We start from the raw sequence: 27,738 nt of genomic DNA, 5'->3' as shown, positions 1-27,738 counted from the left end.
CGTTCAATGGGTGAGTATACATAACTGACGAGGTTCAGGAATTATATAACTATTGTTGCACGACTCGCAAATAAAGGCTACTTACCGCTGATCAAGGCGAAAAACGTCAGGATCGCGCGCACACACACACGTTACACCTCGAACTGCTTAAGGCAAACTGCCGTACCGTGGCGCTGTTGCTCATCGCCATCTTGGATCGATCAGTCGGCAGTCGAAAAGTGCGCAGATTTTGATTCTCGAACTGTTCTGACACCATATTCGAATAACGGTCGTTATGTTCGTCTTGAAATTAGAGGTGAGTAATAAACTGATACTTTTCTTCACGATCATTACTTTCATCTAAACTGCACTAAATCAAAGCACAAATAATAACAATCGCCGCTTTATATGTTAATTACCGTCCACACGTTTTATTTATATATGAATATACACAATGATACTATCATCTTACAAATAGCGCATATAATACAAAGCGTTATACCGATAAATAAATAACAGCAAAGGTTTTATAGTACACGATCTATTGTAGTACACGTTTGAAAAAATATAAAAATAAACAAGAAACTGAAAAATATGATAAATGCAAATTTCATGACTATATTGAATAATAGTGCAAATGTAGTACATACAATTAGTTCATTCCGTATATCACGGATAATAATTATTCATTCAAATTTCAATTTTTTTTTTTATTTAATTTATGTATTCTTCACAATTGAATTCTCATTTTTAAGTAACACACTTCTTTCACATACATAATTTACCTACATACATAATTCATTAGGATCATTGCAGATAATAATTAAATATTTCTTAGGTGGCGTAGAGAATTATATTAGGTATTTATATATATATATATTATTTTAAACACTTATAGCTAGAATACTTTACCAAAAAATCACTACACTTTGTATGACTTATGCACGTGTGCAAGTTTTCCTTTTTTTTTTTATTAGCTTTGCATGGAAGTTTAATATACGCACAAATTTTCTTCCGCGTCTATGCGTTTCAGTAATTTCTATCTCAATATTTACCAATAAAAACGACTTACGTAATACTTAACAAATATAGTTTCACGCATCACCAGATCCTCACTTACAATTGTAGCTAAATTCAGTTTTGTCTATTTGATTCCTCTTGCATCATTATATTGCATCAATTCCACTTTTGCGGTCATTATAAGAATTCTTAAAAATCAATATACACATAGCACTTCGATACACATATTCATAATTATGAGGATGGTTATATCGAACTATATATCCGTTTAGTCATATTAATATATACTGCATCGATAAGACTCAAAAAAGTTTTAAGAATCACTCTTATCGTGCCGAATGTAGCTCGTATAAGAGCTATGTCCCGTATCAAATATGTTAATAAATAGATTTTGCAGATCATAGATTTTGAAGATTTTTAGAAAGTATGCGCGTTGCGGCAAATGCCACAGCCGAGAGCAAATTCTTCTCCAGTCGGTGGATGTTTTACGTGTAATGGACATTCGTCCCCCTCGAGTTGTTTTGCTTTAGGTCCTAATAATAAAAATTGGAAAATATCTATATATGACATAAATTATATAATAACATTATGTATAATAAATTTATATTTTATATCCTTTTCTATTAATAATTTGTATAGTGTAATTTCAAAAACATATCACAGATAAAATTAAGGGGTAAAATTAGAAGCAGAAATCTACCTGCAGGGCACGAAGGCAAATTGTTCTTTGCAATGGTGGTGACTCGTTGGAAGTCGTCGTGACAGGGGTTACAGAAGTGTGTAGTTCCAAAGCAAAAGAAGACTGCCACCGAGCAACAATAACGACACTTATACTCTAGGAAGTCTGCTCCGTGCTTCGGACACATCTGAGCCCTTGCCACGTCGCTGCAACCTCCACACACTAATTCTGTGGGATCGAACGTTTCTCCGCCTACTTGTGCATCGCATCGTGCTTCACCACCGTAATAGGCCTTCTGACATTTATAACAGACATAATATGCATAGCGTTCCATTGCGTATGCAGCAGAATCTTGGTGATATTTTCCACCTGATCCAAATGCTGCTTCGGTCCTGTAACAATTAATAATCGTGTAGACATGTAATCCCATATATGTTTTAATATTCAAGTATAATATTCTTCTAATATTATCTAATATTCAGTATAAACTTGTACATACTTATGCAACCCTTCGTATTCTAATCGCATTAAGGCCTTTCTTCTGACATCTTCATAAAGTTCTTTTATACTGGCCAACTGATCCGCCAAAGTAGGATGTTCCATCGGAACTTTACAAATTGGACAAAGAGAGAATCCGAAAGTTATCCTAGGCCCCACCCACCTCTTCATTAAAACATGCCTACAGCAATGCAAATGGAATACGTGCCCACATTGTAACTGAATCGCAGGCGCTGCAGATAAAGCTTCGGTAAAGCAAATCATACACATGTCGTCAGCATCTTGTTTCAGATCACTGCCTGGTAGGCATCTGTGTAGACAAGGTAGACAAATATTCTCGTTTCGAACACCTCCACAAATATGTCCACACACGTGTACTTTGCTGCACGCATTTTTACCGTGCTCTTGACAGTCATGATCTGCACAAATATTCCCTACCGCTAGCAACCCTGTATTACCAGTAGTACCACAAAATCTGCACATTCCAGATGTAGCTCCAACAGGTTTCTTTGGTGCACCATCACGAAACTCTATCAATGCTTTTAACGTTCTACTGTCGGCTAGAGCTAAAATCCAAAATAATTTTGTTCGACCACAGCCCTCGTGAAGGTCTACCCGTATCGCTTCTTCTTCTTCTTTGCAAACTTGTCTTATATGCATTCGTGTTCTCCTATGTAAATGCAAAATTTTATCACACTCTGCACATAAGTTTCCGCAAACGTTGCATTGGATAATTGCTGTTGTTTCACCATCGTCGTGATTATTACATTTTGGCTAAATAAAAAACATATAAAAAATTTTTTTAATTGGATATATCAAGATATATGCATATGTATAATGAACCTCTTAAAAATTAGTTTAATATTCTCACTCTAGGCGGTGGTGGTTGTCCTTCGGTACCGCTCCATTGACCAGAAGATAATCTTTCAACATGATCAGAATCCAACACACACAAAGAAGAAAGGGCGAGCCACAAAGTTGGAGTTTTGAGACATTCTGCCGGGTCACGACTTTTTTCATCCAATCTGGTGAGATTTAGAATATTTTCTGCTATCGCTGCTTTAGTTACAGATGCCCAAGCTTCTGATAATTTTCCCTGCAAAAATATATATAATATAATTAATAAAGTATAAATATCTCACAATTTTTAATCAATTAATACATACCGACGCCATATCTTTCAAAAGTTGAATAATCACTTCTGCTAATTTTCGAGTCATACACCCTCTTAACCACCATCTTGCTCCAACATGACTTTTGGGATGAATACTAGTAGCTAATGAAGCAGTTTGCAAAGCTTTTCCATTTTCTTTCCCTTTTACTTTAACTTGAACAGTCAGTGCTTTAGCAATGCAACTTAAAAAAACATCGAGAATTCCTGGGGAATGTTCATCAAATTCAGTAGTTTGCGGTAAATCATTATTCGCCGCGGATACAATACTAAAATCTGTGGGTGGCAATCGTTTGACACTGATAACATTAGCTAATGTTTCTGGCTTAATTTTTGGTAAAATTCTCTTCAACAAAGATGTTACCTAAATGATTAAAAATATAATATTAAAAATCAGAATTTAAATATAAATATAGATAGGAACCTAGAAAGAGTAAAGTACATACTTGGCGTTGTACTCTTGCTGACCCAGTATGTAACAAACTCAACAAATCTTTCAACAATCCATACTGGTGTGACAGATAATACTGTCCTACGGAACTACCACTTAAAGCTAGTACCATAGATAACATTTCAAAGCAATATGTATCCGCTGCCTTAGGCAAATCACTGTTATCACTCAACAAACTATTAGCAGGGGTTGCAGAACATAATAGCGCCTCCCATTCTTCTCTCAGACGAAGAGTCTCTTTTTGAATAGCTTGAACAATATGTGTACAGACTTGTTTTTGTAAGTGCGTCAAATTATTTCTGCTGAACAAAATTCCAACCATGTGCTCGCGAAGATCGTTGCTATCTTGCAAGTCATCGCTAGTACATTCCGTATTATCTATTTGCTGTTGTGGTTGTTCACCTTGTATAAGCTTGCCGAATACCTGACAAATGAAACATATTAAAAATACATGTTATACCAAGAATAGTGTATAATTAACGTACTTGAGAAGTAATTAAGCGGAACACTTTTAACGTTTCTGCTTCACAATTCCTTTGTTGAATCGTTTGTGTATTCAACTGTTTTCCAATTTTCAAAGATTCCCCTTCAATTTCGCCTAGGATTCGTATTTGCCGTACTCGCAAGGAATTATCAGGACCCTTCAGTTTAAGACCAATGATAACGTGACGTGGATCTGCAAGAAATACGACAATAATATTCACAGTAAAAGATTCATATGGTAATTAAAAATACATAATATGATGTTACCAATAACTGGACAATTAATCCAACCGGCAGATCGGCTTTCAATTTCTTCAGTTCTCAATTTGATCATTTCATCTACATTATTACCTGACTGAAATGTAACACTAGAAACTTTGTGCTGTAACATAAGTATAATGAATATGAAGACATAGTGAGAAAGTTAAAGTTCATCATTAACTTACCGTTAAGTCACGACAATTATCGATATGTATGTACACCATTCGAGGGAGAGAATGAGCACCACAAATGATGGTAATCGTCTTAGTTTTGTTTCGATCTTCATCACCAGATTCCCAGAAAGTTTCTGTCGAATTATCAGTCAAGCTACCGATCATAGCTTGTCTACTCGAGGCTTTTATTTCCACACCACACGTTAAATCTTTCAAAACTTCCACGCAGCTATTAACTTGTTGAGAATGAATCGATTGATGGCTTTCATGCATGCTCACTGTAATATCTTCTTCTTCCTCGGATCTCGAAAGTATTTTACTAATGTTATTAAAAACGTGACTTCTATGAAGAAACATGTGATCCGCGGGTGAGAATTTAATGCCCCAACATCGAATAGCAGCTTGTTGTAAAGGAGAACCTAAAAATGAATCCATTAAAATTTTCTATCTTTTATAGAGAACAGCAATTCTATAGATAATATAGAAGACATACCAGGTGGTGGTAAAAGCATCAAGTCAGCTATAGTTTGCAACAAAGTATGAAATACGGTTGGTAATGGATTAACAGATTCACCTGCTATGACAAGATCGCTTAGAGGGTGTTCACATACTCCGACCATTTCCTAAAAAATGGCTAGAAGTTTATTTATGCTTGTGAAAGAAGTTAGCGAATTAAGCTCACAATGAGTTTGGTAGTTTCTCGAAAGTTCCAGTATACGGAATAGAAACTACGAAAATGTTATAATATAGAATTTAATTATTGCGTTGGTACGCTTACATGGTCATCCTTTTTATCGGTTTTGTTATCTTCATCGTTCGCATCTGGAATGTCAGACGGTACTGTGGGTCTCAGAGACGCAACAAACCACCATAATAAATCATGGAGGCAAATAGGCTGTGTTACACTCCTTAGTAGCCAGTTTAATGCTTGCATCGCATAAACTCTGCAAGCAGCATGTCTTAGCGCTTGCTTCATTGCATATTGTAGATGTTGTAAATTGTGTTGTTGTAGGACAAACAGCATCACCGGTCTCATGAGGATTTCTATTTTATCATTATTCGTGACTTCTTCTTCATTCGACGAGACAATTGCCGATTGATTCATCGATGGTACTAACTTTTGTAGCGCGGCAGAAGGATAGCATAGAAGAGATGACCCGGCGTCTACAACAAAAAAAGAAATATTTTTACTATTGCTAATTTAAAATTAAACTCTAACCGTGATTAGCATTCGACTGTTCACATACCAGTATTCATTTCACTACTACTATTGTTTCGTTTTCGCATCACGACGACTCTACCATCGTTCGAATTTCTGCTCCAAGGGGCACCGGTGGACATCGACACAGACCGGTGGAATACTCCACGACCTTTACCACCTTCACTGTCGCTGTCACTCAAAGGGCATTCCGACAAAGGCTATACAATAATATATAAATACAGTCAAGAGTTAACAAGTCCTCAAACAAAGTTGGATAAAAAAATAGAAAATTTCTTACCCTTCCGTCCGTAGTATTAGCCATGACATTGCTCCCATCATACGCTGTTTGGTGTCCATTTTGGCGTCTTAAAGTCTCCTCGTAATATTTCTCATCGTGACTCTGCGAATGATGAAGCCCTAAAGCTTGCAAACACTGAAACGGTCCAGTCGGTGGAAATGGTCCAGCTGCTTCCGGAGGGCTGTAATTTTCTGCCACAGACGACAATGTCTGGGAAGGCCGTCTCTCCTGTTTTGGAATATTTAATCCGGACGCGCTAGCCAAGTCTAAGAGAAACATAGCATTGTTCTTCATGATTATATGTGTCTCAGTTGCACTAGGGCTATTAATTGGCGATACGATCTTGATAGAACCACTTTTTTTCTTCGTCATTCCAGTCAAAAACTTTTTTGCGAGCTTAAGTTTTCGGGCTCGTAGATATTTATCGCGACACGTATCACAGATGAGATACCACGAACTTCCACCAATTCCACCTTCACCACAATTCCCCGCCCAACCGATGCAGTAGTTCCCTCCGCTGTTGTAGCCTTTTCCTCCTGCGTGCCATCCGCAACCGGGATGCATCATCTTCATGTGATACGTCACAGGATGAGGAAACATCAGACCACATAATTCGCACATTGTTTCTCGTTCTATTCCTCCTAATATTTCAGGTCCATTTCCTCTGCCAACTGGTTTCCATTCTTTCTTCTTTCTACTGCTTTTCTTTTCACGTTCCTTGACTTTATCTTCCCGTGGTCGCTTTTCTGGTCGTTTCCCCAGTTTCATTGTTTGCATCTGTGATATCGGACTTGGCAATACCGAGCGTTGTTCTATTGTCTGAAGGCAATTGGTACTAAGTTCCTCCCACAAGAACACAAGGCTCTTCAGTGCCGGTGGTAATACCGTGACCGTTTGCAATTCTGGCAAAGAATCCAACTTTCCACTTTCTTGTACTTCTTCTTTAATGACTGTCTTCTGCTTCTTTCTATTTCTATTTGCATTAGCATTCGCGGCAGACCGTGTTAAAGCTTCTACAGTGCTCGGTTGTATATACAAGTAGTTTCCAGCGTTGATCACTTCGACGGAATGTCTTTGTCTGGCTTTCTGTTCCTGCTTCTGTTTATCCGTCGATTGTATCACTGTTTGCCTGGTCACAACAAGTGCGCCCTGCTTCGGTAAACTAGGATGGAACTTAAGAAAACTGGCGCAAGCCATTGCATCGTGCACGATTCCTTCGTGCCAGAGGAACGCTGCAAATACCGCTCTCAAACATTCGGCCACGGATGGACTGATGGCATCTTTCACCTTATCTTTACTTAAATTCAATGGTCTACTCGTGTTTGTACTTTGTTGAATATTAGTTGGAGACATGGTACGTTTCGTTCTGCTTTTCACTACTTTAGTGTGATCTCTTCTGACTAACTTCACTCCTTCTTTTGGTCCAGTAGAACCTATACTAAAGTGACCTTTCATAGCTGTAGTCGCGCTCTCAGGACTCGTTTGCGTTTGCGCTTGGGAAACTTTCTTTGGACTTACTTGAGAGTCCTTGAACAAAAACAAACATCCATAATCTTTATCGTACCGTGGTCTTTATATGGATAGTAAACATATGTTTGTTTACTTACTCCGCCTTCTTGTTTTGGAGTATCAGGTGGACTGGCTATACTACCCTCGGATCTCATGTGTAAAGAACTACAACTCGGGCTTGGGGAGAGGTCGCGAGTATTGGCAGTTGTGCTAACAGCACTTGGAGATTGCGAAGGATCCCTTGTTAAACTACTGACCAAGGCACTTGTGTCGCTTTGTGTTGATCCCCGTCGCTGTGACGTTATACTGTCTATCAGCCCACCAGAAACTTTAAAAAAAAAGACGAAGTCTTCGTAGACGAGAATTTTAGCTTTTTCAAAAATGTAAAACTAATAAGTTTTTCCTCTAGCAAGGATATCGTTATCTCACCTTGCTTTTCAGAAACTATAGACATAACAAAAATATGTAACAGATTTGATATAACATTCGCATAAAACTTCGTGCAATGTAACTTCGTGCGACTTTGTCGTGAAATGAATGAAAGAGCAATGAATTTATCTGAATAATGTATTATATGCGATCATGATTCGAAAAGTAATCGTTTCAATGCGACTAGACTTATGTTAGTGTAAAGTTATAGAGTATTAACGCGTGTTGTTATCCTTACCTAACGGGGAGGGACCGACACTTCGGGGGGAGCCACACAGCACAGGGCTGCTGCTAATACTATCTCCCCCTCCTATCAAACTTCTCCCACCTGACAAGTTTTTTATTAGTTGTAGAATTCATATGTAGCGTGTTATGATTTATTGCTAAACTAGGGTCTCTGTGTATTTTATTAATGTGCATTATTCGATTCTCTATCTTGAAAAGGGGTAAAAGTGTACTTGTACGTGCAACAATTGGTCAATTTTATCTTATATATTAATCAACATACTGTAATATGCGTGCATTTAAATCATATAATGTTCGTACATCAATAAAAAGAGAAGTCTACGGTGCTATTATGTGTTTCTTTCAATAAAAATATGTAATTGGTGTTCGAAGTAATACATGTACCGAACAACATTAAACACTATATGCTATTGTTAACTGTACAGATTGAGGGTTATGTCGAGTAGGAAAGGAGCGAGTACCTGGTGCATGAGTAGCAGGAGGGAAGAGGCAATTACCAGAACCAACTGGCTGCCGACTGGACCCAGCTAAGAGCAACATTACTATTTTGTTATAACTAATCCGAGATAAAGATCTGTATATATTTATATCCTAAAGTCGTTTGTTCATTGACTAGAATAGTATTAATCGGAGAAAGGTGTGACTTATTCAAACTTAATGGTTTCATCTAATCATCATCCATTTCACGGAATAAAATAAAAAATATCTGTGAGACGATATACATAATCTTACAAGTAGCAGTTTCGGGTCTCTCAGCTTCTGAAATGTTTCCCTCCTCAGACCAGTTACGATGCCAAAAGTGTGAAGTAAGACACACGCATGAATGTATGAGATTAACAATGATATTATCAGTTAAAAAAAAGAAAAGAATAGTAGATGTAAACTGATAATATATTTGTCGTATAGCAGAGATTCGTTTTGTCTTGTAAATAGTGTATACGTACCAGGTATTGGAACCGGGCTAGAGGACGGGCTGTGAAATCTTGGTGACCCACCTTGGGGATTCTTTGGCGACGAACTTCTTGATAATCTCCTCGGTGTCTCCGGTGGCGTAGGTCCATTACCGTTGGCTCTACTTTCTCCAATAGCTTTCACCAGTTCCTTCACGGATACTCCGACGAATTCAGAGAAGTCTCTACAAATGCCAAAACTATATAACGAAACTAATCTAACTGCGCGTGCCTGGTCTTTCGTTTGGTTTAACTCACCTGCCAGGTGAGCTTCTTTTCTCCCCGTGACATTTGTCATCGCCTCTCAACCACTTTTGTAGGACGCTCAATTTCCCACCGCCCCCTTCTCTCTCCCTCTCCTTCACCACCCTTTCCTTAGAGTGTGGCTTGGAGAACTTTGGCGAAACATCCGTTTTCTCCGGGGTAAATCTATCACCTCCTAAGGTGTACAATGAAAAATAGATAATATAATACATTACGTACGATGAAGCGCATTGCCTTTACGCAATACCTGGTGAATCGTGTTGATTGTATGGACCAAAAACGAATGGATTTGTATTACTACCCTCTCCAGATTCTGCTGTACCTGGTGTTAGATTTTGCGCGGTGAAATTGAAGCCCTCATGACTCACAGAAGGCACGCAGAACTCGAAGCCTTTCTGATTGGGCAACTCGGACGGATCTGCTACCACGGATTTCTTTTCCACTGGGTCGGTTACGAAGTCTTGCTCGATCTTCATGTAAGTTATACCATGTTTGCTGACAGCGAGAGACCAGGCTTCACTCTCGGCTACTCGACCTTTCCGAAAGCAGTACTTCCGCATCGATTCGTCGTCCATGCGTACCCAAGTACCTTCGCTATTGACAAACTGCAGGAAACATCGTTTAGTCAAATATTTAAGAAATTTTTATTATATTAGCATAACAAAATAATATTAAGACGTACGTATTCTTGAACGGTCACCGTGTTACCAAGAGCTAGCTTTCCTACCGGCATAGCATTTAATCCTGGCCTACTTCTGATGTTATGGCCGGAAGCACCGCACTTTACGACGACCATATTCCTACCACCGACGAACGCTACCGTCTTCCTTTTGCTAAAACGAACAATTACGTTACGAAATCAAGTTGAACAACGATAAACAAATAGATACTCGTTGATTCCCATACTCGTCAACTATTTCGGGTCTTTTCCGTAAAATAGTTTCCTTGATTACTTGATCCAAAATTGATTTAGGCTCTTCGACGGGAAGAAGCAACGTTTTTCCCAAGTGCTGATTGTATTGCAGACACCAAGCTTCCAGATGACTGCTGTTACAATATTCCTTTATCGTCTCCGCGTTCAGTCGTAGCCAAACACCATCGTCGTTATGAATCTACGGAAATAGTATAACAAGCCACAGAGAGATAGAACGTTTTAATAAAGGTCTAAGTATAACCTTCGAGGAAATTGAAACTCCGCGAAGGAAGCAGAATTGCATACTTCGTCTATGAAGGCTATGGTATCATTAACCAAAACGATGCCAATTTGCTCGCTTTGAAGAGACGGATGCGCTCTGATCCTTAAGCCAGCGCTATTCTTTGCCACGAATTTTCTTAATCTACTCGGCTGATGCTGCGGCTTCTTCACGATGTTTTGAGTCGGTGGTTGCATACCCCGAGGAGATTCCTTTACTTCTACTTTGTATTTCTGCAAAAAAAAAAAAAATATTACAAAATGATTCACGAACAATTTTATGGAATTCAATACGACAAAATTTAAAGGGATAATATTTACATCTTCCATGTTGTATCCATCAACTGTGATCATAAGAGAATACCATCCTACTGACGACGGTGTCCACGTTGCGCTGTAACTCCCATCGCTATTAGGTCTAACTAGCATGCTTTCGCTTGTTCTTTTTATAGTCGGTGACATAAACCTTAACTCCTCGAAGGAATAGTTTTGATAAGCTTTCATGACTGTAATCGCGTAGAAGCAAGTCTTGTTGTTTATCGTGACTTCGTACGGTACATCCAATGGTGGCTGTGGGTGACCACCGAAGGTCATTGGGTCATATTGGGAAACTTGCTCGGAATCTCCTAAATCCTTCTTGTCTATAGGTACTGCCTTTACTTCGACCTAGAAAATTACGAATGGAAGCAATTTCGGTTAGTACTAAATAATACCACGCAATTATACAGTACTAAATAATATCCACGCAGTTATCGAATGCCTCTAAAATTAGAGAAGTAATTTATGGTAGAACAGAGAATAGTTATCGTAATACCTTCAAATTGGATACATGAACAACATCACCGTACTGGTCTCTGGTGAATATGGTAACTATGGCAGGGCATCCGCACTTCATTTCGTCCTTGGAGTAAAGTGCCTCGCATTTCGAGGGATCTACGAAACTGTCTGGCTGTAACCATCTTGCCAAACGACCTCCGCTGGTGCCAGTCGAGCAAGATACGAAGTCTCGTAGAAAGAGTCGTTCGTTCGAGTGACCACTGCAGGCAAAGAAGATTCTCCAGTTACTTTACTTTATCAGACAAAACTCTACAAAACCTGCTTAACACAGATGAAGCAAGGTAATAAATTAAGAAATTTTCACGGAGAATAATTTTAAAATCTGTCATCAGTGCAATTTTTTCTCTGAAAAATTTTAATCTTTCATTTAAAAAAACCTAAAAGTAACTCTATTTTCTCGATTTTTATACATATATGTACTTAAATTCCACGTTATTCAGTTACGCAATCGACATGTCACGAAGTTGAAATCGTGAAAGTCGAAGTCTCACGAGCATTTTCGTAGGTTAAAAAGCAGTCTCGAACGAGGTCACAGTCATCACAGGTAGCCGTCTCGTTAGAACGAGTTTCCAAGTTGCGATGCCCCTAATTGGTGCTCCGTTTCGCGAATCTCGTCTGGGTAGAACACGAGCAGAGGACGATGCTCCTCTGGCAGCCAGACAATCGCTGTTTTCCCCTAGCGAGACATCGTCGGACTCATCCCTAATAAGCCGCAATCACGTCGCAATTCTGTCCACTGTGGATCGCCCGCTGCGACGTGTCCGCTACCTATACGCTATCACTGCTTCTACCGATTTTGTTCTCAACGAGCTACGAGAACTACTTCTTCGAAAGCCTCGTACTCGGTTACTTTCGAACAAGCATGCGGCCAAACCGGTATCCGCCGACAGTCACCGCGGATTTAATCGGAACATGGCTCGGCAAAGAAATTACATTCGCACCGAGTAGTATTGTATATCTCCAACTCATTCCCGTGAATCTCTAAATTTTGAACAGAGTTTCTAAAGTATTTGATATTATATGTTTGAACGATCTAATTACGATTTAAAGGCGATTAATTTAAATAGAAATATTTTTCATATGATTTTAGAAACATTGTAGAAACATGAGATTAAATATGACAAATTTTTACAATTTTCGTTTATTAGGTATATTTTTATATATGACGTAAATAACTCGATGGCATTCTTAAAAGTCTTACACATACAACACATATTCTTGCCACGCAACCACATTTTTTGAAGAACCATATCGAAGCCTATGTATGCATGGTTTCAACCAGTCTTTGCTTGCTATCTTAACATAAACATCTACTCAATTCACATTTCACATCTCCACGCTCATTTAAAATTACGTTTCTGCAACATTAAACTACAATTTTTATGGAATTAGAAGAAATGATTACAACTGAAAAAGTGATCTGATCGAGACTCAAAGGCAGAAGACTTTCACGTATCTTTAGAAATATTAAACCCCCATTTCCCAATAGGAATTCTTCAATTGGAATTAGAAAAACGATGCCGTGTATTAAATAATCCCACCTCTGTCACGATGGAATTCGGCAGAGGTAATATTAGAGAAAATTCATCCGTCATAAATGTCGATATGTATTCGCTGACACTCGAATCGTGGAATATCCTTGACGTAGATCTCGTTTTACCGATCCACGACGAGTAATGTGAGACGGAAGAAGATCGATGGAAGGAACGTGAAACGAAATCGAACAGCGAGGAGCCACTGGCATCCAAGAGGATCGTCGGTTGAAATTGGGAGGGCGGCTTTAAGGTCGTCCCGATGTGACGTATGGTCAGCACGTGGTCATTTGGGAAATGGCCACTTCGACTGGCGTCAGGTGCTTCCTGGTTTGAGAAGAGCGTTATGAATGAATGGACGTTTCGCATGTGTGATGCGGACACGACGGGACGCCAACGAGCCCGAAGTTGCACGGACACGCGCAATTTCTCATGGGAAATTAAATGGCCAGGCCTTTTGCTCATAAAGCGAAGAGCTACGATGGCATGGCGCTTTAGGGAAACGCTATCTACCATGAAAAGAGACGTGGCTATGAAGAGACGCTTCCGACCTCGTCTCGTTTTCACGCTGCGCATTTTGCGTTAGGTTTCGAGTTTTCTGCGAACAGGCCAGAGAAAACGCGTAATTCGACTTTCAGTGCTTCCATGGCTCATCTATTTTTCCTCTTTGGCCATTTCTGCACGAATATCACGAGCCTTATGAGCGTAGCTTAGATGAGAGGCTCAGTTAAGACTTGAAAATCTCGGAACAAAATGATGTATAAATCTCAAATTGTTTAAAAGTTCTCGATGTCTTTCTTCCTCTAATATTTCTTGATAACCATCATAAACAACGGCCAAATTGTCCTACGTCAAACCGAGTGGATATAACTGACCTTACGAGCGAAGTTTAGACTAGATTATTGGAACTTGAAAATTTTAAAGTTGACGAAGTAAAGCTTGATACGATAATTTTTAAAATCCTCATTCTACATTTTTATATATCACGAAGTTCATATTTCCTGGTATTACTAATTTTGTCTTCCTACTTCAAACCGATCAAAATAACACATACAGAAACCACAGAAAGCGTATTCTAACACAGGAGAAAAGGAACAAATGAGGAAAGAGCAATAAAAAAAATACAACCTGATATCAATCGCTCGTCAACAAGTACAATTGCTCTCCCACGAACATAACTTGCTTGGCAAACCGCACACAAACACGTGTTACGTAAAGCACGGTCACGAGGATCCGTGATTCGTGATAGACAAAGCTGTTTGGCCGTAACTTGGTCAAGGTCAACCCTTGGAAGGCAGAAAGTCCGGTGACCCTGCGACCTGCACGAAAACCGGTGTCCCGATCCTACGAGCGAGCCAAGCCCTTCTCTCTTCGTCACGTCCCGAACAGGAGGAACCTCGTCGAACCGGCGTCGAACAGTGCGCCCCTCCGGCCACTCGAACACGCTTCGTAGCCTGGCTTTTATCTTTTCAAAGACCGAAGAGGGAGAGTAACGCAAGAGAGCGAACCAAGGCAAGGAATACGGTTCTTGGTGGGGAGGAGACACTGATCGTGCATGCCACCGACCACAGTTTGAAAGCAACCTCCGTCATGATCGCGTCAGCTGGCTTCTAGTTGCCCCACCTCATCGGAAACAAGCCGTCCGCGCGCGTGTTTGGATTAGCTCGCGGCGGGTATCCGCTCGAGCAGTTTTCCGTCCACTTCTGATCTCCCTGTCCTCGAGCGCGTTCCGGATCACTCGACAGAAATCCTGTTCCGAAAGGATACAGGGATAGGCGCGATCGATGCCTTTCTAGAGTCTAAAATCCAACGATCCGTGGTATTTGCCCTGACCTTTGTTCGTATCGCAGCATTAAAGCATCAAGCAGGGTGTGTCTATAAGAAGTTTTCTTTACAAGGAAAGTTTTCAAGTGTTCGATCAATCGAGACAGATGTAACCGACTTCGAAAAAGAGAAAGAGGGGTCGAGGAAGATCCAGATCGATGAAAGTGTGCCTTGCGTACGAGTAACGGTGTGCTGTAAACGATGTGAGGAAGATCTTCGCACAAGAGAATCGAAGGCGATCGATCGCGGTCGTTGAACAACGCGGCCTTTTGTTCCCTCGGAGGATCGTCTTGGATCAACGAAGATGAGCGGCAGAAGAAGAGTGTTTAGTGTCCTGAATGGGCTAAAGTGTGATCGTGCTATCGTATGGTCGGTGTTTTTGTGGTGTCTAGTATTTCTGCTTGGTAACGTGGAGAGTGCACCGCCCGGAATATGCGCGATGGACGAGTGCAACTGTACCGTCAAGGCACACCGTTGGGTTAACGTCAAGTGTGTCTTCTCCAACGATCAGGTGAATGAAACAAACAAGTACCCTCTTCGTGACTAACCTGCGATGCACGCGATGCAGATATGCTCAACGAAGATACCATCGTCACGATGTTATACGTCCCGATTCACGTTGCGTGTAGATATCTCTGTCGCTGAAATTCATGTTACACGTAGATATCTTTGTCGCTAAAATTCACAACCGCCATGATAACGATGCTGGAAACGTGCGACGCAAATGCGCGCCCGATGACTAACTCTCGGCTTCCAACTTCGCGCTCTGCGCGCTATAACTTATTGTTAGCATCTCCCGTATATACGATCTTTCTTGCGCGATCTAAAAATGGAATCTTTTCGCGGTTCCACGGTCTAGCTAAATAGTACGTTTACTCTTGCTATAGTGTCAAAATTCAAGCAGCTCCTTGTTCTTAAGAACAAAGGTTTCTTTCAAAATATTAGAAACACGTGTACCTCGTACACTTGAACTTCAACCTTAATCAGTTAACTTCTTATCTTTTGACAATATTCGATAGATAGGTTCCGAAGATATTTGTCTTGAGCTTAGAACATTTTCCAAATCTAATTTAAACTCGACTTTAACCGTAGTCTAACTCGAATTTGGCCTAACCTAAACCAAATTCAATATATAACATAACCGCAAACTCAGACCCAACCTCACCTGCACACTCGATGCTGTGATTTACTGTTTTGTAAATGTATGCTACGCCACGTGCAGTAACTCTTGTAACGAACGTAACTTTCCAACCGGATGTTTTCTAAACTTAAACTCGGTATTTCTGGATTTTATTCTTTAAAATTAAATCACATACTATTAGAAAATATGCAAATCGAAAAAACGTTTTCCAAATGTCTTACAAACGAAATTTTAAATCATCCTTCGAATTACCAAATCTCTGCATTTTCCTCCCAAAATAAGTCGATACTGTACTCATAGTACAATTTCTGCCAAACGATTACTATTTCTAATTTAACCGTAAATTATTGAAAATCGTTACTATCCAGCATTTACGACAATCGATGGTGAAAGTTTCTAGAAAGACAGTGTGGATCGCGCTCCATTGCAGGAATTAGCATACAAATCATTGGTCCGTGAATATGGCGGGAATCACATAGTAACGTGCACATGGGAAACTCGAAGGCATAACGGTCTGTACAGGCGTCTCCTATGAGCACATTTTGGCGCATTATACATATCCGGAGTCCCACTTGCCGTTCCCGTTGTCAGCCTCGCTTGGCTGGATGCAGTCCAAGCGATCCACCGACCAGCAGTGGCACGGTACTCGTTGCGAGCCAACCAGGCTCGTTCTCTCACCTTCAGCTTCAAGCTGGAACTTCCGCAAGAAACTTGGAATCGAGTTAGAACGGATGCACCGGCTGCTAACCGGATAACAAATTGCTATTGTTGTTGGCCCGCGTTCTGATACGATGAAAACGCGATGTTTTCTATCGGCGATCAAAACCGTCAACTCAAAAATGGAATTACCAGCAAGAAGCAAATGGCTCGCGAAAAGTTTCGAACCGATGCTTCTAGGAAATGGAAATGCCGAACAACGTAAAATTCAATCTTACTGATTAGGTGTTATACGGTGGCTCGCGAAAGTATTTGAACGTTTAACCATAGAAAACTTTTATTTTTTGAAACTTCATTAGCACCGTAACGAGGCATGTTTGTCAAGACCATATTTGTTAAACCAATTGAGAAACATATATATAGAAATTATAAAATGAATTATATAGGAATTACAGAATGTATGTAGAAATTATAATTCATAGAAGGTACATATCTACAAGTATTCGAATACTTTCGAATGCCACTGTGTATATGTAGTATAACTGTTTCACTTCTCAGATGATCTTATTCTGAAGTTGCCAATGGTACGTATCGAAAGAAGATCGTACTTAGATGGTAATAACGCGTCGCGTAATTGATGGTCTTGATTTCTATGGTTGATAGCCGGGTTAAGTATCGATGCACGCTACGCTTCTTGACTGTGAACTGGGTTCCTTATTATTGCCTATCGGTATTTCGATCAGAGTAACGCACAGCAATGCAAGGATAACCAGTTCTACATAACGTTTGCAATGCAGAAATTTATTCATGGTCCGTTGGCGATTTCTTAGATGTAGTTGAATTCATAAACGATGCTAAAACTCCTTACAGTTCTACGTATCGAAGTTCTTCGTTAAAAACTCTTGATACGAGATTGAAATATCGGTATGTTGCTATTTTGTACTTCTGTTATCATCGAAGTATAGTTTCTCTGTGAAGTGGCTGCCGAGTCGACTATGTATAGTATGATTGAAAGTAATTTCTGTCGATCCGACAAACGCCTGACGCGACACTCGTAGGCGTGACACGCATTGCAATGTATACCGGGTGTCTCGAATCAAAGAATAGAGGAACGATCGACGATTCATTTTTTCTTTGTCGCAAGTATCGTAAACCTGGTTTTAGTTCAATGACATCATTCGTCCGCGATGGCCGCCGATAAAATTTACTTGTTAATCGAATCAGATCCAGCCACGACGTCACTTATCGTTCCAGCGTAGTTAATTCTATTTACAGACCCAGTACGGTTATTTGCGTTAAATGCCCGTCAGGCTTTCTTTAATCGTGGGCTTTCGATTATGATAGTCAGTTGAATGAGATACCAATGGCGTTGCAAGCAACGGTTACATCACGATAGCGTTAAGTCGACAATTGCAATTGCGATTTAGTCCCCGTGGACTCAAATTGTATTCTTCCACGATCAATCGAAATTACTTTATCGTGGAAGAGTCAAAGATAAGATAAATCTATCTTAGGCAACACGTAGGTACCAAACTATTCGTATACATATCTTATTCATCAAATCGTTACGTCAATGCGATCGATAATCGTATTCCCGTTGAATATTAAGCGTTGATCGTCTCGTCAGAATTCTCGATTCTCGTGCGATAGCGAGAAACCGATTGGAACACTTCCTCGACAACGCACGCGGAGTCGAGCACGTCCGTCATTCCCATCTGAACAGTTAAACGCCACGCCGGTTCGAGGAACCTCGTGGCACGAACCTCGTGTTTATACATTCAGAGAGGCACCGGAGCCGAAGGGCAAACCCGTGTAGATCGACGCGATAGGTCCCACAAAATCGTTTGCTGGTGCGTTCGCCTAAACCTAGCGTGGCTTCCGCCGCGCGCAACTTCCGGCCGAAGGGTTAACCAAGCTCTGCAAGTCGGCGGTCGTACGAGGAACGAAGAGAGACCGCCCTGTATAACATGTTGTCGTCGATTCCATCACATTTCTCCGCGTCTGACCGGCGTCATTGTTCTCCCATCAGCCCCGTAAACAGTTTGATCTTCCTACTGGTTCGTAGTTGGATTCGAAAAATCGGTGATTAACCTTATCGCCGACCGTCGGGGAGAGGACGTTGACCGCAAATTGCTGTAGCGCAACGATTCCAGTTATAGAGCATAGGCGTGTGCCATGCCGTGTTGGGTTATGCTGTTTTCCTTGATAAACGGGCAGCGTGTCGCAAATTCAATTGCTGGCCGATATCAATGGCCTGATCAGGACCGGCGTACTCGTCAATTAATAACGAGGTCAACGCGTGCCGCCGATTAATTCCATCCAACTTTCCTGGCTTTCGAACGATACGATACGATAACGATTGTGCACAGTTATGATCGTACAAGCAAGGCAAATAAAGCTGGCGATCGGATAGAACGAGCGTGCAGTCGTGCGAACGATAAAAGCAGCCAGTTACAACGGAAGCGAACGTTCCCCGGTTATAAGCGCGAGGCTGCGTATATGTACATGTATATGTGTATGTACAATGTATACAGGAGAATAATACAAGAGAATAATACATTCGACCAGTTAGTTCGTCGTCTAATTATCTGATCCAATTATCGTTCGGACGATTTCTGAAAATGGGGCGATCGTGACCTATAGACCGGACCACGGATTTCAACTAAACGACGACAATAACGACAGTTCGTGCGTTCACGAGAGCTGGTCGCACCTCTGCGAGGTCTTTCATACCCGCGCCGTCGGTCGTCCAACGCGGTCGTTGGATTAATAAATTGACGGTTCACGGGGTGTCAGAGGGAGAGAGGCAGGTCGCGGTGGGAATTTCATGCGCACAAAACGGACCACGCGATGGCGAGAGAACACCGCGTCGAACCTCGCCTCTGACTGCTGCCCAATCCTTGCTCCGGCTCAATTTATTCACAATAGGCTCTTTCAACGAATTACACTTCGGTCCACGACGAATCTCTGGGTGTTACCGAGCGGCTGACGCGTAATCATGCGGGTGCGTTGTGTGGTGCGATGACGGGGCGCGGAGGGGAAAAATTATGGGTGTCGTTTATCGTCCGGACGGCGCTCACCCCGTACGCGGCCACGTTTTCCCATTTGAACCGGCTACAACCCGTTTCTTTCTCTTTTTTGTGTCTCTTCTCTTTCACAGTGCTCCATTTATCGCTCGGTGAAGACTCGATAAGAGTCAGCCTCCTTCTGGAATTCGTTATCGAACATCGCGGATAATCTAGCGTCGACATTTTTGACTTTCGAGAAGAAACTAGGAGAATATTGAACCTATTACCATAGATAAAGCTTCTTGCAATAAATATCACCCATTATCTATGAAGGGCTGCTGTAACGAGAGACGATAAATCAACCTTCAGACTCTATCGAACGTTAATCAATCTCTTCGTTTCGAAACAATTTCTTAAACAAACTTTCACCCCTTATTTCCTATTCCACGATCGAATACCGCATAGTATTCAAGCGAAGTAACGATCTTCCGTGTCTCGACGTGACTCTGCCTTCATCTTGTGTGCGTCATCGCAATTGAAGCCCACGGAAATCCTTGGCGGAGCTTGACGCTGGATCTAAGCTGGTTAACGCACCAGATAACTTCGATAACCCAATAAACCGCATGGATCGAGATTGCAGCGTACGCAGCGCATTATCAGCCAGGGCGACGATGCGTTCGTGTATCCCCAGCGGGCAGATAAATTATTTTAGGACAGTCCTCGGTACACAATACGTGCACGCGCATCTGGCCCGATTGCGGTTTGCCTGCTTTGTCTGGAGAATTCGCTCGGGGGCGTAGATATAGCCGACATCCTGCTTCGTTCATTCCCGACGATAATTCTCTGTAACACCCCGCGAGCACACTCGAGTTATCGCGATTGGCCACACGTGCGAAGTGGCCCGCTTACTCCATCTCTCTCTCACTCTCTCTCACTGCTGCTCCTGTTCTTGTCTCTTCGTATGCAATTCGTCGCGTACACGTTTACAAAATCGCGCAAGAATTATTCATGAGGTATGTCGACGTCTAAAACAGTAATGAGACGATTTGGAAGATTTTTAATTGATCATAGTTCGAAGTGTCCTTTAATCCTCGGCTTCAGATTTAATACAAATAGTACTATAATTCATATGATTTTTTTATACGTTTTATTCCTCACAAGAATACATGATTTATAGAATAGTATGTTTCACATAACGAGATATAGATTACTACTTTACAATTCCGAGAAGAGATTCAATAATTGCTGAGATCATTTGTCGATCGTTGAAACACGCGATCTTGTCGAGATCTAAACGTGGCTTCGTGAAAGGAAATGTCGCAATCGAAACGTCACACTAGACATATGCGTGTTGACCGAGTCTCTCGTACCACGGCTAAAGTTCCCCACGTTTAACCAGTCGATTCGTAACAGTTTGTGTAAACAGAAGTTTCTGTAAATTACTCGGTGATATACACCGAAACATTTTCGAATGAACGATATATCGATAATTTTCAGTTTCTCCAACACAGCCATAAGTTGGAATACTTTGCCAGCTTCTCTATTGTCCCATAAAGCAGATATATCACCATCTTTATATTCTAAACTTTCTTCATAATTTAAGTACGAAGTGCCGACATCATAGCAGGTGTCGCGCAAAATAATGTCACAGTAACTATAACGTATAACCTTCTCCCTTACGTTATTACGTTCATGGCGAGTGCTCATCTACAGCAGGTAACCAGTTTATATTTTAAATATATCTCGTGTCTTAAATACGAAACGTTGGCACGTTCTCAGGTGCTATGGATGGCACTGGCACGTGGCTAGCTCAGAAGAGACGTTTAAGAAAAGTTGAGGAACACTGATGAGCACGTTATTACGCTCATCTTTCTTTTTTTCTGAATATTATCCAAGTTACGTATCCTCGGAGGAAACTGGACTAATAACGGGCTTATTGTTTCGAGTTCTCAGCTGCAACCACGATGACCTTGTCAGACCCATGGCGACGTAGGTCGACCGTGTCCAGACCCAAGTTTTTTCTGTGTCTATTCCCGCATTTCCGTCTTAAACGCCGCGTTTCTCAAGTTTTCCACGGAAATAAAAATTCGTTTCGGGCTCAGTTTACCAAGGAAATGCATGAGAATTGCATTTGTATCACTCTGTCTGTCGTGATTTTATCGTACACGATCTCGTCTTACAGCTTCCTTCCGAACGTAACTATTGTTGAAATGCTCGCATAAATCTTATTGCAAAAAATAGCTTAATAGTCTTCGATGTTATCGCGTTAAATGTCTAATTTGAGAGATTATCAGGATTGAAAATTAGTTGCAGTTAGACTGAAACGTCGTTGATTCGAAGGCAAAGCTGCTGACAGACGTATTATCCAAGTAGATTTAACTTTGGAACGGTACTCGACGTTTTCGAGTGTCTCAAGTAGTTCACAATCTACGACGCTATTCATGATTTTAGGTGTCGCTTACGAACTACTGCGATACGCTTGTCAGAAGCATCATATAGTTATGTTACACATTTGCTATTAATACAATTAACAGCAAGCAATATACACGAATAATATTCTATTAGAGAGTCGTAAAATTCAAATGATACTTGCTAAATTGCAGAAGAAAAAAATTGTCATTATAAATTATATTAATAACGATATTACCCCTACTGATCAAGGATCAGCGATTGCATTAAGCATTTCATTTGTAGTTTTGTTTCAATTAATTCATAAAAAATAATTCTACTTTAAAGTATTACCTATATTTCTCCAAAAGTTAACATTAGAAAATCACGATGCATTCGAGATCTTATGGCAACAAAGAGACGCTGTTGTGTCAATCCATCGAAGAGGAGCAGTTAGGTCCGTAGTGAAGGCTGGATGCTCGAACAATTAATCGAATTATGCGTGGACGAGAGGACGCGCCATATAATGGTGGGGGATCCGCGTATCTCTCAGTTTCGTGTGCCGGGCGACCCCACACGGATAGGGGAAAAGTAATTTCGTGCGCGGGTAGAAGGAGCGGCGGCGCATACACCATCATTCCACGAATTAACTTCCGGCATTCCTATGACGAGCACGGCGCTGCAAGCTCCGCGAAATTCATGGGACACGATATCGCGGGGGTGCACACTTTGGCGCCCCTAGCTGCACCACACGCGTGTACAAGCGTAATGCAGTGGTTTTGCGGCCCCGCTCTTGCGGTCTGCCCGCTAACGATGTTATGAAATAATACCGCTGTGGATAGAATTTAAAATCTTCCCACTTCTGGTTTTCCAAATCTGACTAATTGCATTTCGAGTACTTTGGATTATTTTCTTTCTTTTCTATTTTAGCACTTGAAAAACAAGCGCCATGCATAGGCTCACAAAGTGAAACAGAAAAGATTACGAAGCATCTGAAAACTTGTAAATACTATTTGTGAATATATTTCTTCTTTTACACCTAATATTTTGAAATTGTACTAGCACTGCAATGAGATCTAACTATCCTAATTATATCGGTAAAATTTGAAATGAATTTGGAAATGTATATAGAAATTACGAGGATTAGCAACGAAGAATCGTTGAAAGATTTGGATAAAACTTTTTCTCGCGAAGAAGAAATAGCTGAGGCTCGTTTAAGTTGCTAGGATTTTTGAAAGAACTTGATAAACGCAATAACGTCATATAATTTCTACGACGAAAGCACGCGGCGTCGAGCACACGAAGAGAGTTGCTTGCAAGTTGATCCATCGATCGGACATTGAACCTCGACTACCTGGCGTCTCGTGTTCACGAGTCTCTCGTTTCGTACGTGCATCGTCTCGCAACATGATTCGAAGTGAACAAGAGGCAGAAGCACGCTAGCCGATCCGATCTACAGGCATCGTTATCGGTTAACACCTTCGAATCATCTTCGAAAACCTATCTCGTATTCCGTGTAATTCCAAAGGCTTACGCAACGTTAGCGTGGTTTCGTTAAACGAGTAGGCTGACTCGAGTACGTCAGGTTTGAAACGGAAGTTGCTCGACACACTTTGCGGCAGATTCTTTCTTCCAAGTAAAAGTCACGTTGTTTGTGTCGCCTTGTAGACTTTTTATCTCCTACATTTCGATGGAATTCGTTGCTCCATTTTGATTACATAAATTTACTAGGAATCTTTTTCTTCTTGTCTTTTCTTTTTATGTTTAACCTAGAAGGCATCGTGCTTGATTTGAAAAAAGGAAATGAGAGAGAGAAGAAGGGATGTGACGAATTTTATAGATGTTTTATACATCTATTAAAGGGGTACATCGACTTAACCTTCCTTAATTGTTCATTTTTTGTATTCATTTTTGTATTTCACAATGAATACGTCAGCCTATCACAGGGAAATATTTATATACTGTTAAACAATATGTTGTGTTTAATAATTATAAATTATATCTACTTTCATATAATTAGTTTTCACATATTCATATTGCTTTCATACAAAAATTGCTTCTATGGTATAGATTAAAGTCATTATATCCTTCAAATGAACCATACCAATTGGAATTTGTAAATCGTAGGGATAACAGTTTTGGGAGTATATATTGAAAATGTATATTGATAATTGGCGAAATAAAGATCAGATCTCGACTTTTACAAAATGCATTTCATACTTGTGAAATATTCCGCACCAATAGGTATTATTTGTAAACGAGCGAAGCTTAATGAATTGGAAAAACATTGGCTGTAACAATTTCACGGATGATGCTACCGATTCGATGCATGGAACGTGAAAATCGCGTGATTCTCGCTCCAACAATTTTTATCATTTTTCCCCTTGCTGTTCTCTTACATTTCCATTTGATAAATATTAAATCATGGAGCGTACATCTACATATAATACAGTTACGAGGATTAAATTTCCAAAGACATTCAGAGAGCGATTAACAAATAATGCAAGGTACGCGTCATGTTCTCAGCAGCAACGCGTTAAACGACGAAAACTAAAAGACCTCATTAGTGTCGCGCCATTTTACGAATTCAGCAGAGATTAATAACCTCGGGAAGTACGCGGTGGGAATTTTAAAATTGTTTTCGAAGTTTAAACCGCGTAACTGGTTTCCAAGAGCTAACCAGCCTCGAGAGTTTCGTGCGATGGTGAACTTTCCTTACCGTACGATACTGTGTTTTATTTTTTAAATATGCTTCGATGATTGTGATGACTCTCCCTTCCTGCGTCTACTGGAATTTTAAATTTGCCGTAGCTTCCGGTAACAGTAACCAGATCCCTTTTGCGGTTTCGTCGAGCGTTCGTTCGGTTGCAACTGTGTCAAGTAACGATCCTCCAACGCGACTTCGAGCACTTTACAAAGAGAAACTTTCGACATCTCGACGAAGGATTTACCGAGAAGTCGAACACTCGAACCCTGACTTCTTCGTTGTTGCTTCTACGACCGTGCAATTGCCAGAAGATCCTTTTCTGTTTCCTAGTTATTTCCACTCTCCTGTTCTGCCTTCCTTATCAATCTCGCTGATACTTCGCTTTTCTCTTTTCCACTCTTTTCTGTTCTACGTCACCTGAATCCTTCTCTTGCAATGTTTTTTGTTAGCTTCTTTCTCTCTCTTTACTTCTCTTTATGTTTCGTACTGCAATTCTAGTTCTTCTCATTCTTCGTCAACCTTTTCTATTTGCCTTCCTTCTTCTACCTCCTCCGTAGAATACAAACCTAATTTTCTTTTATACGCTGCTTCGAAAGGACGTTTATCGACTTCGATATACTGCTCGACGTTTTAAAATTTTCTTTCCTAAATAACATTTTCTAAATTGAGAAAGGCGTAGTCTGTCGTAAAGATGATAAAACACGTGTATAAGGAAAAACTTCGATAGTGTGATTATTCGCCTTATGTTTTAAATCATTTAGATAACGTTGTTATTTTTATTATTAAGAACTGTGTATTTCAGTGTAAATGTTAAGACACGTGAAATGCGTGGCTTCGTCAGACGAAAAAATACGTAGGAGAACAAAGTTCTCTTAAAGTGTCGTTATGGTGCGTGATAAGAAGAGAAGAATGCGTTTCACCGGAAGTAGGCTTATAAGGTATATAGTTGCGGATTTTTATGCAAATTTATATTATCCTGAATATAACTAAAGAAAGGGAACGTATGGAACGTCCTTAAAGGGAAAGTAAATATTAAAATGAGCACTACACTTTGGACATTTTATATATCGTTTACATATTATATGTATTCCGTGAATTTTTCTACGTTATATACTTTTTATAAATGCATAAACATCTACTATTTATTTATAACCATTTTGTTCTCCGAATTTTATATTCCGATATGATCTTTTTCCATTGAAAAACCATTCCACTGATGAATCATTGAAGAAGAATTGCTTAGAGTTCACACTTAAGGGACACTGTCCTCTGTCTCGTGATATATATACTGAATATGATCCAGATGAAAACAGTCGACCAAATTATGGATATTACTTAGTAAATAGTGTCATCGATTGCTATTGTTAACTTCCTCAACGAAGGCACCTGCAACACGTCGGATAGAGTTAGCCGAATTTCGAATAACTCGATTACGATTGTCTCAGGCTGAATTACAACTACAAAACACTGACTATCCTCGACGAGAAGAGAGGGTCTGTTACTAGGTCTGTTCCTAGGTTTCTTCAATTAGCCTCTGTACTCGCCGCCAAGTTCGCCACCGAGCGGAAACTTTCGAAAGTTTCATTGTTCTTAAAGCGACTCGACTTCTCTGTTCCCGATCCTATTGTCATCGCAGATCAACTCGAATTTCCATCATAAGAGAAACAACGTACGGCTAACAAGTTTTTTTAACGATGGAAACCCTTAAAAAAGTACGGTCCGCAAGTAATAAACTTGCGGCGTAAAACACGAGAAGCATATTACCGCTTATCGTCGTTTCACGTTTTTGGAACAGTTTTTGATAAAAGCCAAATCTGATTTAGGCCTCAATTATCCCCTCGGTGAAAACTTGTATTTTCAAATTCTATGCGATACATCGTCTTTGTGATCTTATCATTTGGTAGAGTATTTTTAAAAATACAGTCCGAATTTCAACATAGTCGAAAACCACGTAACTCAAGCTCTACATCTGTCGAATTTAACACCATTTCCACGCACGTAAATTGAGAAAGGAATAAAGAAAAAAGGAAGCAAGGGGAAAGACACAAGTACTGTTCACGTAACTCAGGCGGATTTAGCATTCAAGAACGAGCGTACAGTACCTTCTGCTCCTGTGAACGAGAAAAAATTGATTCGTACTGTCAGTTGCTGTCCGTGGATCGTACATAAAATCAAGCTACGAAGCGTTAGTTCTCGCTGGGCTGGAAGCGCACGTTATAATCCACGGGAACGCCATTGTCGGTCGTTCTTCAATTTCGATTCAGCCGGCGGATCGCCGATAGTTCGTGACTAGACGCCTTAAAATGCCAGCCAGTTGCGGCGGCGCTTTGCTCTCCGGCATTCGCGACACGCTCCTCGATACTGCTTAATTATTTATCTTCTCGATCGAGTATTTCTTCAACCGTATAATTTGGGGGTCGACGGTACTTCGAAACGCGGCTCGAAGTGCTTCGAACGCCTTCTGCTGGAAGCTCGATTCGAACTGGGCGTATTCTCGTAGTACAGATGCCTCGACGACGTTGCCAACAAACGTTCGCGTTTCCGACATAATTTCTCTCTCGTAATTTATACCGTCGCGCTTACCTTTCTTGTTTGTATCCGTAAATTTCTACGGAGATTGTAAATTTCCGCCCTTGCTTTCTCGCATGATGAAATCTTTTACGGCAAAGAATCATATCCGCGTGCTTCCATTTTTCCACAGTCTAGAGTGGTTTTAGCGATCAAAAGCTTCGTTTCGACGAAGTCGCGGTTGTCTTTCAACAACGCGGCTTTAATTCACTTCTGCTTTAATTTATCTCCGCAATTTATGAGACTTTGTTTAACGCCGTATACACGTTCCT

The 27,738-nt window shown here is 40.5% G+C and overlaps 3 protein-coding genes across 10 annotated transcripts in view; 1 reads left to right on the top strand and 2 right to left on the bottom strand.

Annotated features, from left to right (window-relative positions):
• LOC117204382 (WD repeat-containing protein 47) overlaps positions 1-178 on the bottom strand; it is a 79,374-nt gene extending 79,196 nt beyond the window's left edge. The window contains exon 1 of the mRNA XM_033441723.1: positions 86-178. The gene's annotated coding sequence lies outside the window, so the exon portion shown is untranslated. The remainder of the gene's footprint in view (positions 1-85) is intronic.
• A 762-nt stretch (positions 179-940) lies between these two features.
• The window catches only part of LOC117204381 (E3 ubiquitin-protein ligase MYCBP2-like), a 257,171-nt gene continuing 230,373 nt past the window's right edge, over positions 941-27,738 (bottom strand). Inside the window, exons 21-44 of one of the 7 annotated variants that reach the window (XM_033441712.1) lie at positions 11,619-11,841; positions 11,126-11,470; positions 10,832-11,038; positions 10,519-10,724; positions 10,295-10,445; positions 9,860-10,217; positions 9,607-9,787; positions 9,343-9,548; positions 8,860-8,925; positions 8,391-8,480; positions 7,822-8,051; positions 6,215-7,741; positions 5,963-6,134; positions 5,494-5,879; positions 5,209-5,338; positions 4,728-5,134; positions 4,549-4,663; positions 4,284-4,474; positions 3,794-4,222; positions 3,343-3,711; positions 3,048-3,272; positions 2,178-2,950; positions 1,700-2,070; positions 941-1,532 (exon numbers count right to left, since the gene is read on the bottom strand). In XM_033441712.1, the coding sequence (XP_033297603.1) occupies positions 1,417-1,532; positions 1,700-2,070; positions 2,178-2,950; positions 3,048-3,272; positions 3,343-3,711; positions 3,794-4,222; positions 4,284-4,474; positions 4,549-4,663; positions 4,728-5,134; positions 5,209-5,338; positions 5,494-5,879; positions 5,963-6,134; positions 6,215-7,741; positions 7,822-8,051; positions 8,391-8,480; positions 8,860-8,925; positions 9,343-9,548; positions 9,607-9,787; positions 9,860-10,217; positions 10,295-10,445; positions 10,519-10,724; positions 10,832-11,038; positions 11,126-11,470; positions 11,619-11,841 (7,474 nt within the window). In that variant the 3' untranslated portion in view covers positions 941-1,416. The remainder of the gene's footprint in view (positions 1,533-1,699; positions 2,071-2,177; positions 2,951-3,047; positions 3,273-3,342; positions 3,712-3,793; positions 4,223-4,283; positions 4,475-4,548; positions 4,664-4,727; positions 5,135-5,208; positions 5,339-5,493; positions 5,880-5,962; positions 6,135-6,214; positions 7,742-7,821; positions 8,052-8,390; positions 8,481-8,859; positions 8,926-9,342; positions 9,549-9,606; positions 9,788-9,859; positions 10,218-10,294; positions 10,446-10,518; positions 10,725-10,831; positions 11,039-11,125; positions 11,471-11,618; positions 11,842-27,738) is intronic. The other 6 variants (XM_033441714.1, XM_033441713.1, XM_033441716.1 and 3 more) reach the window with 6 other exon arrangements.
• Positions 3,071-27,738, top strand: part of LOC117204383 — a 36,664-nt gene continuing 11,996 nt past the window's right edge. Inside the window, exon 1 of one of the 2 annotated variants that reach the window (XM_033441726.1) lies at positions 3,071-3,204. Coding sequence is in view for 1 of the 2 variants with exons in the window: in XM_033441725.1 (XP_033297616.1) it covers positions 15,302-15,508 (207 nt within the window). In the remaining variant the exon portion in view is untranslated. Of the gene's footprint in view, positions 3,205-14,712; positions 15,509-27,738 lie in introns of those variants that run through there. The other variant, XM_033441725.1, reaches the window with a different exon arrangement.

Source organism: Bombus bifarius, unplaced genomic scaffold (assembly GCF_011952205.1).
Source record: "Bombus bifarius isolate JDL3187 unplaced genomic scaffold, Bbif_JDL3187 scf7180000007978, whole genome shotgun sequence".
Classification (NCBI taxonomy): Eukaryota; Metazoa; Arthropoda; class Insecta; order Hymenoptera; family Apidae; genus Bombus; species Bombus bifarius.
This window is presented reverse-complemented; position numbering and strand designations above follow the sequence as displayed.